Source organism: Drosophila subobscura, chromosome E (assembly GCF_008121235.1).
Source record: "Drosophila subobscura isolate 14011-0131.10 chromosome E, UCBerk_Dsub_1.0, whole genome shotgun sequence".
NCBI classification, from domain to species: Eukaryota; Metazoa; Arthropoda; class Insecta; order Diptera; family Drosophilidae; genus Drosophila; species Drosophila subobscura.
In genome coordinates this window covers 4,329,076-4,344,465 of record NC_048531.1, presented here as the reverse complement: position 1 = coordinate 4,344,465, position 15,390 = coordinate 4,329,076, and the positions used below count along the sequence as shown (strand labels likewise).

Sequence of the window (15,390 nt, the reverse complement as noted above, 5' to 3'; positions counted from 1 at the left end):
GCAAAGCACAACACAACAACACCCAGGGAAGCGGCCACTATAATAATACTTGTATACACGCAGACACGCTGAGAATACAGCCTACAAAAGAAACAATCAAGACTGCAGCATTAAAGATCTCGACTATTAGATACCCGCTATTTATTTTTCTGAGAGTGCAATAAGCAATTGATTTGATTTACTCTCCTGCCTCTCTACAATCACCCGAACGAATACTCCCCGAATAACGGGTATTCAAAAGCAGAGAAATAGAAACGGCAGCGCTCGTGTTGCCAATTCGCCGCACTAATTCGCCGCACGGCGTGGCGCTGCATTTGCTTTGCGCCCGTTGGCGTAGCTTCTCTCCGGCCGGGCCGGGCCGTGTTTGCTTGCATGTTTGGTTCATCTTCTGCTTCTGCCTTCTGCTGCTTAGACAACTTTTGATTGTTTCGCAACGCTGTGCTGTGACACCTGTTGGCATGTCTCTGGCACGCGATGTTCCGCACACACACACACACACTAAATATATCCATTTATGCATGTTGGTCCTATATTTTTGATACACTTTGCACACACTTCCTTCCTTCTTCCCGGTCTTAAATCATATATTTTGGGATGCTCCCACTGTCGGGTATCTGCACGCACGTGAGACTTCGCATGAGACTCCAAGTCACGGGACGAGGATGTGGAATGTGGGATGTGTCAGCCAGGACATGGACATAGCCGAGAGTCGAGCACAGGCTGGGGTACAGTGCGGTTTTCCTTGGCTTTGGAATAGGGTCAAAACCGCAACAAATTTAATTTTGCCTTGTGCAGCGGCTAAGAGTCAACAACACTTGGAGCCCCACTTGGAGGCACTCCTCTGCCACGGCGCACTGTTGCAACATCAAGACAACAGCAAAAGCAACAGAAACAAACAGCAACTCGTAAACCCTCTCAGAAAACCCACTTGACTCGGGCTTGGTGCTGCTGACTTTTAAGTGGCAGTGATGGGAGGGGGAAAAATCCTTGGCTAATGTCGTGATAGCCCCCGACTACCCCAGAACGAGCGACTCCAGCAAAAAGTTGAGTTCGTTTCCCCAGAGCAGAGTCCAAAGTCATAGGAATTCCTGGAGACATCCATGAGTTAACTTTTGCCGTTAGTGTTATAATTTTTCTGATATTTTAAATGTTTTTTTGGTTTAGTTTTCTTGTTGGGTTTGAGTCAAGTTTTTGGTTATCAATCGTTTCAAAGGGGTTTTAGGATTCTTCGCGAATTTTAAAAAATATTGAAATGAAATGAAATTGAATTTCAAATGTAGAAGTACCCAAAAATCACAACGCGCATTGGCATCGATCCGATGCACTGCACTCGCCGTTCGTAGAAAAACTAATCCGCTAAAGGCAAATACCTTCTTATACGTGGGGCTATCGTCGTCCTGCGCTGTGGGGATGACCACTCGAGGCAACCGCCGAAGGAGTCGCCGACCGCGGACGACGACTGTCGAAGCTGCCTTTTGGTCGAACGTACACACGTACGGGTATACGTGGGTCAGTAAACCTACTTCCGGTTGACATAAATACGCCTTGGACATGAAAACTTGGCACTGGCGGCGCGCCGCAAGTTGTTTTTATTGTTTCAAACTTTTTACCATGACTCAAGCTGTAGTCCCCGGGGGCAGCACACCACAATGGAGGAGTGCAGATCTGGACTTCTTTTTGGGGAAATTGAATTCACGAAATCGTGTCTCCTCAGTGATGGGACTTCCTCTTGCTTCTCCTTTCTTTTCCCCGAAATAGGAGCAGCTCATCAGCCCTGATCTGGGCTTGGTTCCCCATAATCGGGGGGGTTGGGAGACTAATCATCTCGGCCTACTGCTGACCCTAATCAGCCATGCCAAACCCAAAATCCCTCTGACTGTGCTTTCCTAATAATTCATATAATTTTCAACTGCACCTTTGTGCACAAAAAGGAGCCAGGGAGCGGCTAGTAATTTCGCTGCAATAAAATTTTCCCACGCGATATTTGACTTTAGAGTTATTCCGCTTGTCAGTTCATCATCCGAGTGCAGTCTCTGGAGGGACACATCAATGTTTGACCCACATATACCAGTACATAGAAGCCCCAAATTAATATCAATTGCTGGCCCGAGATTGCGTGTGCGAATATATAAATGTACGAAAGGGGATTGAAAGGCATTTAATTGTAATTGACTGTGACCGAGGATTACACAATGACTAAGTGGCAGTCAGTGGACGCACCTTGGGCGAAATTAAGTAATACTCGTAATTATTATTATGTGTATATGTATACCACATATAAATAGCTTAACGCACAACAAATAAAGGTCACAGTTTACTAGGCCACTGGGAATTCCAGGGGCCCATTTTTTTTTGCCTCTTGGGATGGCTTGGCTTAGGCTAACCAAATGAAGTTTTTGTGGTAATAGGTTAATAATTTACCATGTTTTGGGTAAGCTTCTCAGATTGAATGATTTCTGAACAGTGTAAGAATTACTGCACAATTCTTCCTTTCTATAAATACGATTTTAGAGTTGATCTTGGCCACCTTGTTGCGCATCGTTAGACAGAGGCAAAGTCGTTGAACCATCGCTTTCAGCTCGAGTGATCATAAATCTCTTGATTTCACATTTGATTAGTAAAAGGGAGCACAGGGGTTCAGCTTAAAATCCAGCATGATCTTTATTTTGCAAAAGTTGTATTGTGATTACTTAGAGCTAGAGTACATATTAATGTATCAATAATTTAAAAGCGCATTCACATAGATACTAATCAAATATTGTCATAGTCTTCGTCTAATTCGAAAATGGTTTCAGTTGGGGTCGTTGATGCCGCAGTGGCCTTTGGAATGATGGGAGCGCTGCTCTTTCCAGCCGTTCCAGCTGCTACAATATTCGTCAGATCGATATTGATGACTGGAGCCGCAATGTCAAAGTTGAATGCGACGTTGGCGTCTGCCTCTGCCTCTGGGGTGCACAGGTTGGTGGTCGGCATCTGCACGTTGCTATAATCGATTTTGACTATTGGCTTGTTGAGTTCATAGCTGCAGATCGGAGCAGGTATGGCAGTGTCGTGCGACTGTTTCTTATGGTAGGAGTTTGGGTTGGGCGGTCTGCCCCGCGGTGTGTAGGACGGAGTTGATTCCGAGCGAGCCAACTTGGCGGGCACGTGCCCCAACTGTAGCTGGTGCGTGTGCGCCACAGATGGCACAATGACCGATGGGGTGTGTGTGGATGGGGGGAGCTGCTGCTGCCGCTTCAGGCTGGTGCCGTTCAAGCTCATTGAGCGCATGTAGGGGCCGATAGCAGATCCGCCTCCATTCGGCAATGACCGCATAGATGTGGATGGCAGGCTAAGGTCATATGGCGTATCTGAGTCCGGGTATTGCTCTGGCGAGCTGTCATCGTTGTAGGAGCTTGCCTCCTCGGCCACACTGATGTCTGGTATATTCCGCACGAGCTCCTTGAGGAAATCGAACCGCTGCTCCGACATGATGCACTGCTTCATATGGGACGTGGACAATGTCTTGGCATTGCGTGAATTCGTAATGCGCATCGTCTTCGTCAGCAGCGACTCCACGAACAGCTCCAGCGTCCGGGAAATGATAACGGGTACCGCCTGTGCAACCTTACCAATCTCCTCGTCGCTCTGCATGATCTTCTTGATGCGACCCTGCGGAGGAAAAACATTAAAATCGAATCAATATCGAATCACACCGGGCTCATGCTGCCCTGCCGCTGCGCCCACAACACGGAGCCTCTGATTATGTGAGTATGTATGTACACATGCATAAAAACTGATAACCATTGTCGGTGCACTCCAGAACCCAAGCTATTGACCACTTCCGCTTCCTCCGTACTCACCGCTGGGAAACGCGCGTTGTATTTTTTCTTTTTCGAAGGCATTTCTCCTTGTGAAGTAATATAGTAAGTCCTAGCAAAATATAACAAATGTGTGTGTGTTTTTCACCCAAGAACAGTTCCTTGCAGTGTGACCGCGGATTAATCGATCAAATATACCGCACGACCCTCAAAAATATACCATCTCATTTTCAAAATATACCGCAAATGTTCCGTGAAAACTAGCCAATATTGTGGACAATTGATTCACAAATCGGAGAAAACTATAGTTTCAGTGCTGAGAATCTTAACTAGCTGGTAATTTTAGATAGAATATAAAAATCAAGGAAAATGATTTCCGATTCGGTATATTTACGGATGGTCAGACGGTATAAGTTATCGATAGCTTTACTTGCACACATGCAAGAAGGCGGCCGTGCTAAAATAAATTTTAGTTTGCATTTAAAATCGATGAAAATAGCTATATAATTACATGTCTGCGAATACCAAGAAGGACCCTTGCAAAGCGAACGCCTGCCGTATACAAGCCTGCTTGAAAGGTGCGTTCCTGAAATGGGTTCTTTTGTTATTATGTAAGTCTGTGCCACTTATCAAGAATCCGCATTGCAGAAAACAATTACCAGGAGAATAAATGTGCTGACGTTCTCGAGGCTATGCGCCAATGTTGTCTAAAGTGGCATAAGGTATCGCTTTGTTGCAGTGGAATCGATTTGGAAAAACCATACCAAACAGAAGCATCCAAAGGTGCCGGCAAGTCGTGAGTTGAAGGTGCACTTTACGCTGTAAGTCACGCTAACTTTCGTTGTCAACAGTGAAATATAATGTCCATGCCGCAGTACAAGCCTCCGAAAGACATTCAAGACTTGTTGGACAAAAAGGAACAGCAGCAAACTGGTCAGCGCCGTCGTACAGCCGTGCTGCCCAAGCGCTCTTGGATACAACGAAACCCGCGACTGTTCCAGATCACTTTCCTGACGAGCTCCCTGCTCATATTCTTCTCCAAGCCAATTTACGACGCGTTCATAGCAGATCCCTTGCCTCCCACTGAGTTTCGTGTGCCGCCGCACAAACGTTAAGGAATGGAATCGGTGCGCAAAGCCAACCAACGTCTCCGCAACTACCCAATTCTGCTAACAAAGTGTGCCGACAAGGCCTCAGCATATGCCGTTTGTGTGTCGCGCGACCTGAACGTGCAGCATAAGATCTGCGACGCCGAGTTTAAGGAATTTTTGAACTGCATTCGAAAGAGCGCAATGGAACTAAAAACAAAGTTGTAAACGAAGAACAATAAACAAAATGATACGCACGAAAGTCCCAAGTACCAGATGGCAACGATTTGGTCGTCAGATCCTGCAGATTAGCTTTCGAACCCATCTACTGATCTCCGCAGTGCTTCGCCTTGTTCTGATCTGCTACGGACAAATACACGACAGTAAGTCAGCGGTGCCTTACACGGACATCGACTACAAAGTGGTCACAGATGGAGCTCGTCAGGTGCTGGCCGGAGATACTCCGTTTGCGCGGCACACCTATCGTTACAGCCCTATAATGGCATATCTGCAGACACTAAACATATTGGTACACCCGGCATGCGGAAAGCTACTTTACGCGACTTTCGATTTACTCATTGCCACTCTTATATATCATCTGGTGCACATGGAGATCAAGAGTCAGTACCAAAAGACCGTGCAGCACCTGCTCAGCAAGTTCAACAGGCCCCAGGAACCAGACCAGTCCCTCGATGCGTTGGACGAACGCAGTCATCCGGACAACATAGCTCGAGCCTCCGCATGCTGCTGGCTCTACAATCCGCTGACGGCAGTCATTTCCACACGCGGGAGCGGCGACTGCTTTTCGAGTTTCTTTGTGATCTTGACCATTTATCTGCTGATTAGATCGGATCACAAATCTTCCCATAAGCACTGGCTCATCTTTGCCGCTGGACTAGCGCACGGACTGGTGATCCACCTACGGCTATACCCGTTGCTATTCAGTCTGGCCTACTACCTGTCGTTGTCATCACGTCTAACGCGAACTCCTTTGGACTTTCTGCGCCAAATACTGCGCCCCAACAAGCAACAGTTCTGCCTGGTCCTAGGTACACTTCTCAGTCTTGTGGCTTTCACGTGGACTTTCTATTCGCTCTATGGCTGGCAATACATCTACGAAGCGTATCTCTACCACTTTGTACGTAAGGACTCGCGTCACAACTTCTCACTGCAGTTCTTGCTTCAATATCTGGGCAGCGCGGCGACAGTAGAGGAACCTGCGTTGCTGACAAAGCTCCTGGTGGTGGCTCCACAGTTTTTACTCATTCTCTACCTAAGCTTGAGCTTTGGCCAGTTTCGTCAGACGCTGCCATTTTGCATCTTCACCGTGGCCTTTGTAATCGTAACCTACAACTCCGTGGTGACCTCACAATACTTTATCTGGTATTTGGCGATCCTGCCCTTGTGCCTGAACAACTTCAAACTGTTGTCGTGGAGCCGATCTATATTCCTGTTGCTCCTCTGGCTGCTGGCCCAGGCGCTGTGGCTGCTCCCCGCGTATCTGCTGGAGTTCAAAACGTGGAACAGCTTCAACTGGATTGGACTGCAGGGCGCAGTGTTTTTTGTAACAAACGGATACATCCTAGAACAACTATTGAGTCACTATGGGTTCACACAGTTTAAGATTAGTTATAGGAAGTTGCTTTAATCAAGAAGTTGCACATACTACAAGTATGTTTCAAGCAGAGTTTTAATAAAAATAAATGTAAAAAACAATATCACAATTCAGATAGTTAAAGGTAGTATTTGCTCAGCTCTTTGTAATGCTCAAGTACTTTATGTAATTAAATAGTTTTTCCAATTCCTCATTGTGTAACTTATTTACTTGATCTGACACAGCCCAGACGTCTCTCTCTCCGATCTTTTCCACTTCGAACACATTCCCTTGCTTGTTCCATATAGCATCGGTAAAGTGTTTTTGAACTTTGCGGTACAGAGACCGTGCACAGATTGCACCAACGCAAATTTGGTTTACAACTTTGATGTCCGCTCGATTGCTGTAAATGGCATTTACTCGGTCGTAGTTCTTCTGATGAGTCTTATCCGTCGATGGGAACATATGGTATAGGCGCTTCCTTTGGGCGGGCTTCTCCATGCACAGGAAACACAGATTTTGCGTGAAGGGGTTCGTGTACGGATAGTCGTAATGTGGTAGTACAGGTGGAGTGTTACTTTTCAACAGAATTCTGCTTAGAATCGTTGGGAATGTTTTAGTGCTGATTTTGGGCTGCCCTGGATCTGCAGCCTCAGTAGGAGGAGCCTTCTTCTTTTTACCCCTAGTGCGAGGAGTGTCTCGACGTCTTTCGGAAATAATCAGCACTGGAGTTTGGGATGACTCAATTTTTTGGTTGGTGGAGCTAGAGGTAGCACCATTATTTGTTTCGACTTCCATGGCTTTTGCTATTTTTTTTAACAATGCTTTCGTTTGAAAATCTCTGCTGCAACTAAGGTAATACTAACGGAACTCAACCTCTTAAATGGACAGATTGTTTAGTTGCAGCTCGAAATCATACATGTTATTTCGCAAGAAAAGCTCCCATCCCAAACAAACGCAAAGCTTTGAATGTTAGTGATGGGGCTTTCCTATACGGGGCTTTTTGCCTTTACGTGCGAATGGCAAATATTAATCAGCTTATCACTTGGAGTTGAAATTTAAATGCAAAAGTGTTAATTTATAATATATTCTATTTCTAGTGTTCGTTCGGCAAACAACTCTTTTTTGAGTTCAAAATTTTCAGTAAGTTTTTTATAATATTCAACACAAAACTGAAGTACCTGGTCAATGCGGACTCGTCTCTGCGACCAACCAATTTCGCTGTAGCGATTAAATAGCAAAAAAAAGAATTTATAATAATTATTTACGATGTTTGTGCAAGTAGCACAAGTAATGAAATATTCTCTTTTTCATATTAAATTTAAGTTCATTGACCCAGTACTCTCTGCTCATGCGATTCTTAACTTAATAGTCACTTTAATGGCACCAACCGCCAGTCTTTTCAGTACAAGTCATTTAGCTTAACAAAGGTATTCAGATAGGTACATACAATTTAAATATAACAGTCAAACAATATATTATCATTTACGATTTTCCTGCAAATAACACAAATAATGATATATTTTATGGTTTTGCTCATCTAGACAATCCGAAACTATTCCCTGGACTTCTCCCCATTGCATTTTAGACTCTATTACTGTTTCATTTACCCAGTGTTCTTTGCTTAAGCGATTCTTTACTAATAGTGTAACCCCTTTGGGGTCCAACGTTGGTCCAGATATGATATGTCTATGTCCATGTCTAGATTGCTCTCGACCGAATTCATAGTATTGTTTCCCATTTTTCCTCATTTCTGTTGCAGAAAATTGTTCGATTAAATTTTCATCTGCTCTAGTTGCCAGGTGAGGTGCGTCCGGTAGTAGTAACTTCTGTATGTGGTTCTTAAATTCCTCCTTAAAGGTGTATTCGTTGTGCGTCAGACCCGGCGCACTTTTTGTAGGTTCGCTGGTCTCGTCTCCAATTGCCAATACACTTGATTTTGACTCCATTTTGCTACCTGAAAGTTATTTTGATAATAATGAGTATTAACTCACGTAAGAGATCTTTATGCTTACCCGGTTGATTTGCAATAATGTCTTCTTCCATTGGGCGCAGCTGGTAAGTTGTTGTATTTATTCACATATAAAATTTCACAATAAAAAGCTCACGATAAAGTGAAATGGAGATGGTATATTTATCGCAGACAGCTGAATGGCAAAAGAACATTCGCAGTTATATTGTGTGCATTCTTTGGCGGGCTTTTGAAATTGCATGTTTATTTATTATTATTATTTATTTATACATATGTACATACATACATACATATGTATATCGTTTTGAGGGATCCGTTGTTAAAATGTTCACACCTTATCAAAATATTGTTGTTTTAATTTTGGATCTGTAAACAAGCAAAAGTTCGTGTTGATGATCTAAATAAAAGATAAAATTGTTTGGAATTGATGATTATTTTGCGCCGTTTCACCCGTGAGGAAGCCGAGATAGCAGCTACAGCTTTCTATGATAGGTCGTGGGGGGGTTTTTCTTTCGGTCGAGCCATTTCATTATTATTTCTGATAGTTTTGTGATGTAAGTAAGGGAGCTGCTGGGACAGCGGCGTATCTGTTATTATAGTGCACGTAGCAGCTGATATAGAATTGAGCAATTTGTACTTAATAATGTTTCGTTTTATTATTGTTTTATTTCGACTTTGGCTTTTGTCGAGTGTGACTGAGATAACTCAAGAAAAGTCCCCGTTAACGGCCCTAAAATTGATGAACAAGCTAAATAAATAAATCATATAATAATATGTCTAAAAAGATAATGAATTTGTCAACAACTGCACACGTGAAAGTGCACCTAAAAAAAAGAAGGAGCAGCTGACGCAATCCCCTCGAATTATTGTGGTCCACCCCTTTCGTTTATTATGCAGGGCATTTTGGGTTGATTGCCGCTAAGTTTGTATATGGGCTGCGGTACTTTCCCCCCAATAAACAAACAAATGTTCGCACAAATGTTTACGCTAAAATTCACATGTGCCTGATACGCATTTTCAGTTCTGCTCCGATCCAGCTTGCCCGAGCGACTGAAATCGAAATTAAATGTTTAATCTGAACTTGAAACGAGTAAGCACAGGCAGAGCCGACTTGAAGTCGGAAGCTTTCGGCACACAAGACAGAGAATGCTTCGCGTAAGGCAGCAAGCTGAAAACGCTGTCTGGAAATGTTAATTAATTTCAGGTGCGAATATTATTATTGTTTATAACAAAACTGGATCGAAGGCGAATAGGAAGCGAATGCCTTAGATCTCGCCTGGCAACTATGCTTACAGATGCATTCGCATATGTAGATAGGAATCTCCCGCTCTTGTTAACTTTATCGTCTTATCAAGGGTTATTACCTTTTGTTGTTGAGGTGTTCTAATTATGCGACAGTTGCTGACAAAATATACGACCGATACTGGAATCAACAGACTTAACCAACGATAAGAGGAGTGTTGGACAAAAACCCCACAACATTTTTGGTTGAATTTTATCAACTGATAACCGTTAAAATTACTAAGCAATGGGTGTTTTTTCTATGCACACACCTCTGAGTGCAGAGAATATGAATAATCCAACTCTATTTTGTTCTTATAGGCTGAGGGAACCCGTTCCAAGGTGTCCGCAGGTGGGCATTAATCACTCTAAATAGTTATTATCAGCTTATCAGAGGGCTCCCCAAAAGACAAAGCCCCCGAAAATTCGTTTTCCTCATGCCTACTAAGTGTTTTTCGAGTCAGCCCTCGGGTGAAAATAAAAAAGCCCCGATACGACTGCCAGAGGCGAACGGCCCGGTATAAAAGCGGTCGTCGGGCACTGATATCGTTCAAAAGCCGACAAGCTTACATTCAGTCAACATCTGGCACCAGCTGCTTCGCGAAAGTGAACTTCCAATACTAAACAGAAGGGTGTTCCCCCTTGCGGAAGCAAAAACTAACAACGCGCATCGCTTATCGCAGTTGGCAACAACAAACACACAATTGGATATTATAACCTTAACAGACCACAACCGGGGACCACCGTACGATTGCTCATCCCAATAGTTGACATTCCCAGAGAGAGAGAGAGAGAGAGAGAGAGAGAGAGAGAGAGAGAGAGAGCGACCCGAATTGAACACCACAACACGGAGAGAGAGATAAACCAAAAGAGTAGAGAATGAGCCACTGCTGACCGGACTACAGCAGCCGTGATTTTTGCGGGTGATTAGCATTGGAAAGAAACGACAAAAGCTAAGGTAATTCACACCAAAATGGGCGTGCGTGTGATAGAGGCGGATTCGGCTAGTGACTCGTATGACGATGACGATTGTTCGACGTGCAATAAAGAGAAAAGTAAAGCACCAAATAAGGCCAAAGCTGGCAACGGTGGCAAGAGGAGTCCCTCGCCCCCAGATGGTGCCAGCTACATCAGCAGGGATCTGGTGGGCAACTGCAAGGAGTACCGCATCGAGAACAATACCCGCGATCTGCGTATCATTGGCAATGGCAACCGGATAAGGGTTGTCAGCAACTCGGGCTATCTACAGGTCATCGGAAACGCCAACAGATTGAAAATCCAGAGCAATAGTGGTTCCCTCAAGTATACGGGCAATGACGGACGCATCTATTTGGGAAGTGATTCCCAGCAGCAGAGCGTCGACTACACTGGATGCAACGGCCTCTTGAAGGTGGTGAAATCCCTAGATCTCGAAGGCAGCGGCAAGAAGGCGCCCAGCAAGCGCACAAATACCCCCCAAAACCCTAAATCAAAGAAGACGTCCAAGCCGACGCCATCCATGGGCATTGAGATCGACAACAACCTCACGATCGTGAATGGTGTGGCCGGGAATATTGTGATCAATGTCACATTGATGCCATCAATGTGAGCATATGAACCTAGGCGGAGAGCAGACAGGGAGCTCTCTACGCCCACCTGGCCAAAGACTAATATTGTAATTGTTTCTTGCCTCCGTACTGAATGGTTCCTACCGACTGTAGTCATTAGTCTTATCGTATGTAACTTCCGACTGCTACCAACATTACATTCAGCATTTTAAAGTATTATTATTCGCCACGTAGTTAATGTTCATTAGGCAAAAATATTCATCATATAATTAAGTGGGCTACACATGCAATGCATTGTGCATTGATCAGCGAATTATTTATAGTCGCAGCATAAACCATAGTGAACAAATATTGTGCTTCATTCCAAGAATGAATATTCTGATTAAAGAAAACAAAATATTTTAAAGTGAAATCATTTAAGGAGATCCTCTTATATTTTTAATTCAAACGCCCACTTCATGGAAGCAGCCAATGATAGTTTGTCTTGGAAAAATCCCCCCTCGCCGATCCACTTGAAGCGCTTGGTAAAGCACCCAGCAACTGTGCAAATAAACAACATTTTCTTTTGCGGGGCAGTGCTCTGCCATCTTTGCAAACTCTCCGATGACTTATTCTCATTCATAACTTCGTTGAATTACTCTTTTACTCACTGCGATGCTCATTTACAATGACCTATTTCCATTGGCACCCCATGATATTATCAATATGCTGATTAACTGATTAACCAAAAATGTCGCTTTTACTAAAAGTTGCCCTTGGAAATTGACTTTTTAGTGTCGAATATCAATTCTGGGGGATTTTTTTCTACCCAGGTGACAGCGGAGTACAAAACCACACCATTGAAGTACCCGAAAAACTGTATTTACCTTTTTAGTGTGTCTGCTCTTTAACATATTTATTTGTATAATATCTCCAACAATTTGCGTAACCTTTTTGGGGTTCCCAGCGAACTTAATCTACACTACCGATTGTACCCAACTTTCAGTGAACATCATTCCGACCTACAATCTACTTACCGTGCAGTAAATACAGATTAAGCGGTCACATTATTCACCCAAGCTATGCTTCTTTTTTTATTTTTCAAAAACCTACAACCGTTTTCGACACCATGGAGGATGAGGATCTTACGCGTCTCTTGCTTGTCTCTTTTATCGAAATAAAAGGTTCTCTGTTATTACAGTCAAATTTATTAAGTCTCTTTTGGGGGCTAGGTTGCTGCCAAAAAAATATAGCATACTTTTAGGCTAAATGAAACAAAAGAAATCTATCCTGTTGTTGAATATTAGAAGTTGTTTTTGTTGTTAAATTGTTTTACAACAAACAATTATTGTTGCTGCTAATTCAGCTTGTTCAATCACTTGTCACCTCTTTTAATCAGATTTAATTAATATTTATGTATATTTTTATTTATATTAGCTTCTTGTTCGCTATGTTAATATAATCGTTTTTTCCTTTATTCTCTGAAGTGACTTGAATAAAAAGGAACATTACCAATAGATTTACGAACACAAATGTATCCAATATATTATATATTAGACAAAATCTAAGAGATAAAAATGGCTGTGAAAATTGTGAACCTGAAAAAGAATTGTGAAGTGGGATTATAAAGGATATAATGTTTTATAATAAAAGGAGAAGAAAGGAAAGAAATTATTTCAAATAAAGGCGCGTATTCTTCGCTCAACGAAAAAAGGGTCGGAGAGCGTTAAATATATCGATATTTTTCTTAGATCGGGAGAGCGTCTGACAGTGAATTTCCCTGACCGTTGAAACGCAGGAGAGATTTTCCCTGACCAAATGAAAAATTCAAATACAAATATGTTAAATATAAGGTCATAAGGTATACAATCCAATAAAAAGGAGTATTTATAATAAGCCAAATTGATTCTTCTATCGGATTAAACTATTGTTTCAGTGGTGAAAGTCTTTGTAAACTGGTAATATTAAATAGAAGATCAAAATCGAGGAATTTGATTTCAGACTGCGGTATATTTACGGTATATATTGAAAATGAAAAAGTATATTTTGGTATATTTTCGAGGCCCTGATAGTATATTTTATCGATAATTCCGCTTTATGGAAAAAATTAATTAACAAATAATTTAAGTGGGTCATAACTGAAATTGATAATGTCAACCAAAACTAATACTATTGAGCGCCATGGAAACGGCAGCGCTAAGTCATCCACACTGAAGGAAATATGCGCGCGCGCCATCACAAAATCCGAATGGGAGGACAAGGTAAGAGTCTTCCGTACCGGAGCACCGACCTGTGAACCAGAGCACGCGTGCAGGGCTGGATTGTTCATGCTCTTTGCCTTTTGCAGGAGGAATTCCTAGATGTCATCTATTGGTCGCGACAGGTGTTTGGCATTATCCTCGGTGTCATCTGGGGCATTGTGCCGCTCAAAGGCTTTCTGGGTCTTGTGCTGTAAGTAGCTGGGTTATAAATAGCAACGCTCATATTCATATCGAATGCTTGAACTTTTGTCCACAGTTTCGCCGGCATCAGCTGCGGCATTGTCTACCTGTACGCCATAAACTTTCAGAACGTGGACGAGGAGGCGTACGGAGGCGTTTGGGAATTGGTGAAGGAGGGATTTATGACATCTTTCGCCGGATTCTTGGTGACGTGGATAATTTTCTACACGGGCCTGCACTACGACACGATAATGGCGGCAAAGTCCTCATAATACACTTCCCAGCCATTCGACGCCGCATCAGAGCAGTAACAAACTCCCGAGTCCAATATCAATACCACTATTCCCGCAGATGCATTTGCGAAGCCAAAATAAGCTAACCCGTTTTGTCATTTTTTAAACTCAGTGTAGATTGTTAAACTTTAGTGAATTACCATCATGTGTGCATTTGAATGGTTGCCGCAGGCTGTTGGCTGTTGGCAGACGGAGATTTTTCTGTGAAAGATCCATCCCGGTCAGCGGCTCTACTTGAGAACCAGAAACAATATATATATTTGTGTATGTATGGATGTGTATCTAGTGTGCAAAAAATGGGAACATAATTTGTTGCGGCTTTTTATTACAAATATTGTTCTACAGTTAAAAGGTAGCTGACAGCTATGGGAAATCCTAGTACTCCATGGCCACGGGCTCCGAGCCATTATGCGATGATCCGTTCTGCCCCAGGTCCTTTTCGTGCTGGAACTTCTCCGGCAGTTGCCCGCTCTGTAGTATCTGTGACAGCCGCTCCACCTCTGCCAGGGAACTGGCCCGCTTGATGGCCTCGCGGATGCGCTGCATATCCTCTGGGTTGGCAAAGCGACCACCATCAGAGCCCCTGCCTTTGCCGCTACTCGCCTCTGCGGCCAGTGCTGCGGCGGCGCTTAGTTTTGACTTTTTGGTAACCTCCCTAAGCATGTCCTTGCCCTGCTTGGTGCGGAAGAACTCCTGGGCCGCCTGCCTGTCTTTCTGCTTTATCTTCCGGAAGTCGAGCAGGCGCAGATGCGGAAACTTGTAGGCCATGTACTCGCGATAGTGGGTCTTTGTGGAGACTGGGTTGATGAGCAGGCATATGGTTTCTAGCTTGCTGAACGCAGTGAGCGGCTCCAAGTCGCTGAGCTCCTGCAAGTTATTGCCCGTCAGAATGATGGAGCTCAGATTGGGAACGACGGCCTCGAGGCCCTCGCTGATCCTCAAGATGCGATTGTTGTTCAGCAGCAGGCACTTGAGACGCGGCAGGTGCGGCAGATTGTCCAGCTTCCTCAAATCGTTGTCCGACAAGTCAATGGTGTCGAACTGGTCCAGAGTAGCACCAAGATTTTCGATCTGTGGAATTTTGTAGCCGCGCAAATCGAGCTCCCGCTCCCTGCACGGATTTATGTATTGCATGGACTGGTTTATCAACTCCGGAGTAAGCTTCACCATCTTGGCAGTGTATATATACAATACTTTACTTTAAAATTGCTTTCTTTTATGTTTTTCAACAAAAAATGACAGTAAAAAGAAAACACCGCATTCGACGCGTGTTAGGGGTGATAAATGAATATATCGATATATATTTCAAGTGGATAAATATAATATTTGGATGGTATTTTTTTGCGATAACCGCAGCTGAATTCGTTTTGTGTCCTATTTCGTCGACAGGTGGCT

At 43.5% G+C, this 15,390-nt stretch overlaps 10 protein-coding genes across 11 annotated transcripts; 6 read left to right on the top strand and 4 right to left on the bottom strand.

Moving 5' to 3' along the window:
* Window positions 1-2,636: 2,636 nt before the first annotated feature.
* Window positions 2,637-3,978, bottom strand: LOC117889990 (dr1-associated corepressor). The gene is made up of 2 exons (XM_034794574.1): window positions 3,843-3,978; window positions 2,637-3,651 (listed from the first exon to the last, which is right to left on the bottom strand). Exons 1-2 carry the CDS (start codon window positions 3,882-3,884, stop codon window positions 2,752-2,754), a joined length of 942 nt encoding a protein of 313 aa, XP_034650465.1. The 5' UTR covers window positions 3,885-3,978; the 3' UTR covers window positions 2,637-2,751.
* Window positions 3,979-4,218: 240 nt separating this feature from the next.
* Window positions 4,219-4,817, top strand: LOC117889995 (cx9C motif-containing protein 4). Of its 2 annotated transcripts, none has more exons than XM_034794580.1 (3): window positions 4,219-4,378; window positions 4,449-4,621; window positions 4,676-4,817. In XM_034794580.1, the coding sequence occupies exons 1-2, from the start codon at window positions 4,312-4,314 to the stop codon at window positions 4,598-4,600; spliced, it is 219 nt and encodes a 72-aa protein (XP_034650471.1). In that variant the 5' UTR covers window positions 4,219-4,311; the 3' UTR covers window positions 4,601-4,621; window positions 4,676-4,817. The 2 variants fall into 2 exon arrangements, with proteins under 2 accessions (XP_034650471.1, XP_034650470.1); XM_034794579.1 differs by having other exon boundaries at window positions 4,220-4,378; window positions 4,449-4,596; window positions 4,652-4,793.
* LOC117889994 lies at window positions 4,653-4,946 on the top strand. The gene has a single exon (XM_034794578.1). It carries the CDS (start codon window positions 4,661-4,663, stop codon window positions 4,913-4,915), a length of 255 nt encoding a protein of 84 aa, XP_034650469.1. The 5' UTR covers window positions 4,653-4,660; the 3' UTR covers window positions 4,916-4,946.
* LOC117889996 lies at window positions 4,886-5,150 on the top strand. The gene has a single exon (XM_034794582.1). The coding sequence runs from the start codon at window positions 4,919-4,921 to the stop codon at window positions 5,114-5,116; it is 198 nt and encodes a 65-aa protein (XP_034650473.1). The 5' UTR covers window positions 4,886-4,918; the 3' UTR covers window positions 5,117-5,150.
* Window positions 5,108-6,602, top strand: LOC117889989 (GPI mannosyltransferase 1). The gene has a single exon (XM_034794572.1). It carries the CDS (start codon window positions 5,136-5,138, stop codon window positions 6,534-6,536), a length of 1,401 nt encoding a protein of 466 aa, XP_034650463.1. The 5' UTR covers window positions 5,108-5,135; the 3' UTR covers window positions 6,537-6,602.
* Window positions 6,548-7,437, bottom strand: LOC117889991. The gene has a single exon (XM_034794575.1). It carries the CDS (start codon window positions 7,278-7,280, stop codon window positions 6,639-6,641), a length of 642 nt encoding a protein of 213 aa, XP_034650466.1. The 5' UTR covers window positions 7,281-7,437; the 3' UTR covers window positions 6,548-6,638.
* A 497-nt stretch (window positions 7,438-7,934) lies between these two features.
* LOC117889993 lies at window positions 7,935-8,630 on the bottom strand. Its single transcript, XM_034794577.1, has 2 exons — window positions 8,498-8,630; window positions 7,935-8,439 (listed from the first exon to the last, which is right to left on the bottom strand). Exons 1-2 carry the CDS (start codon window positions 8,526-8,528, stop codon window positions 7,964-7,966), a joined length of 507 nt encoding a protein of 168 aa, XP_034650468.1. The 5' UTR covers window positions 8,529-8,630; the 3' UTR covers window positions 7,935-7,963.
* Window positions 8,631-10,564: 1,934 nt separating this feature from the next.
* Window positions 10,565-11,689, top strand: LOC117889992. The gene has a single exon (XM_034794576.1). The coding sequence runs from the start codon at window positions 10,709-10,711 to the stop codon at window positions 11,321-11,323; it is 615 nt and encodes a 204-aa protein (XP_034650467.1). The 5' UTR covers window positions 10,565-10,708; the 3' UTR covers window positions 11,324-11,689.
* A 1,658-nt stretch (window positions 11,690-13,347) lies between these two features.
* LOC117891201 (respirasome Complex Assembly Factor 1) lies at window positions 13,348-14,266 on the top strand. Its single transcript, XM_034796537.1, has 3 exons — window positions 13,348-13,522; window positions 13,609-13,712; window positions 13,779-14,266. Exons 1-3 carry the CDS (start codon window positions 13,412-13,414, stop codon window positions 13,972-13,974), a joined length of 411 nt encoding a protein of 136 aa, XP_034652428.1. The 5' UTR covers window positions 13,348-13,411; the 3' UTR covers window positions 13,975-14,266.
* LOC117891200 (probable U2 small nuclear ribonucleoprotein A') lies at window positions 14,251-15,266 on the bottom strand. The gene has a single exon (XM_034796536.1). It carries the CDS (start codon window positions 15,163-15,165, stop codon window positions 14,371-14,373), a length of 795 nt encoding a protein of 264 aa, XP_034652427.1. The 5' UTR covers window positions 15,166-15,266; the 3' UTR covers window positions 14,251-14,370.
* Between the last annotated feature and the right edge of the window lie 124 nt (window positions 15,267-15,390).

Coding starts and splice junctions, on each gene's coding strand:
- LOC117889992 (XM_034794576.1), top strand. CDS start 10,709: ATGGGCGTGCGTGTGATAGAGGCGGATTCGGCTAGTGACTCGTATGAC.
- LOC117891201 (XM_034796537.1), top strand. CDS start 13,412: ATGTCAACCAAAACTAATACTATTGAGCGCCATGGAAACGGCAGCGCT. Junction 13,523..13,608: donor AATCCGAATGGGAGGACAAG/GTAAGAGTCTTC, acceptor TGCCTTTTGCAG/GAGGAATTCCTAGATGTCAT. Junction 13,713..13,778: donor GGCTTTCTGGGTCTTGTGCT/GTAAGTAGCTGG, acceptor TTTTGTCCACAG/TTTCGCCGGCATCAGCTGCG.
- LOC117889991 (XM_034794575.1), bottom strand. CDS start 7,280: ATGGAAGTCGAAACAAATAATGGTGCTACCTCTAGCTCCACCAACCAA.
- LOC117889996 (XM_034794582.1), top strand. CDS start 4,919: ATGGAATCGGTGCGCAAAGCCAACCAACGTCTCCGCAACTACCCAATT.
- LOC117889994 (XM_034794578.1), top strand. CDS start 4,661: ATGTCCATGCCGCAGTACAAGCCTCCGAAAGACATTCAAGACTTGTTG.
- LOC117889993 (XM_034794577.1), bottom strand. CDS start 8,528: ATGGAAGAAGACATTATTGCAAATCAACCGG. Junction 8,440..8,497: donor CATTATTGCAAATCAACCGG/GTAAGCATAAAG, acceptor AATAACTTTCAG/GTAGCAAAATGGAGTCAAAA.
- LOC117889990 (XM_034794574.1), bottom strand. CDS start 3,884: ATGCCTTCGAAAAAGAAAAAATACAACGCGCGTTTCCCAGCG. Junction 3,652..3,842: donor ACAACGCGCGTTTCCCAGCG/GTGAGTACGGAG, acceptor TTTCCTCCGCAG/GGTCGCATCAAGAAGATCAT.
- LOC117891200 (XM_034796536.1), bottom strand. CDS start 15,165: ATGGTGAAGCTTACTCCGGAGTTGATAAACCAGTCCATGCAATACATA.
- LOC117889989 (XM_034794572.1), top strand. CDS start 5,136: ATGATACGCACGAAAGTCCCAAGTACCAGATGGCAACGATTTGGTCGT.
- LOC117889995 (XM_034794579.1), top strand. CDS start 4,312: ATGTCTGCGAATACCAAGAAGGACCCTTGCAAAGCGAACGCCTGCCGT. Junction 4,379..4,448: donor TATACAAGCCTGCTTGAAAG/GTGCGTTCCTGA, acceptor TCCGCATTGCAG/AAAACAATTACCAGGAGAAT.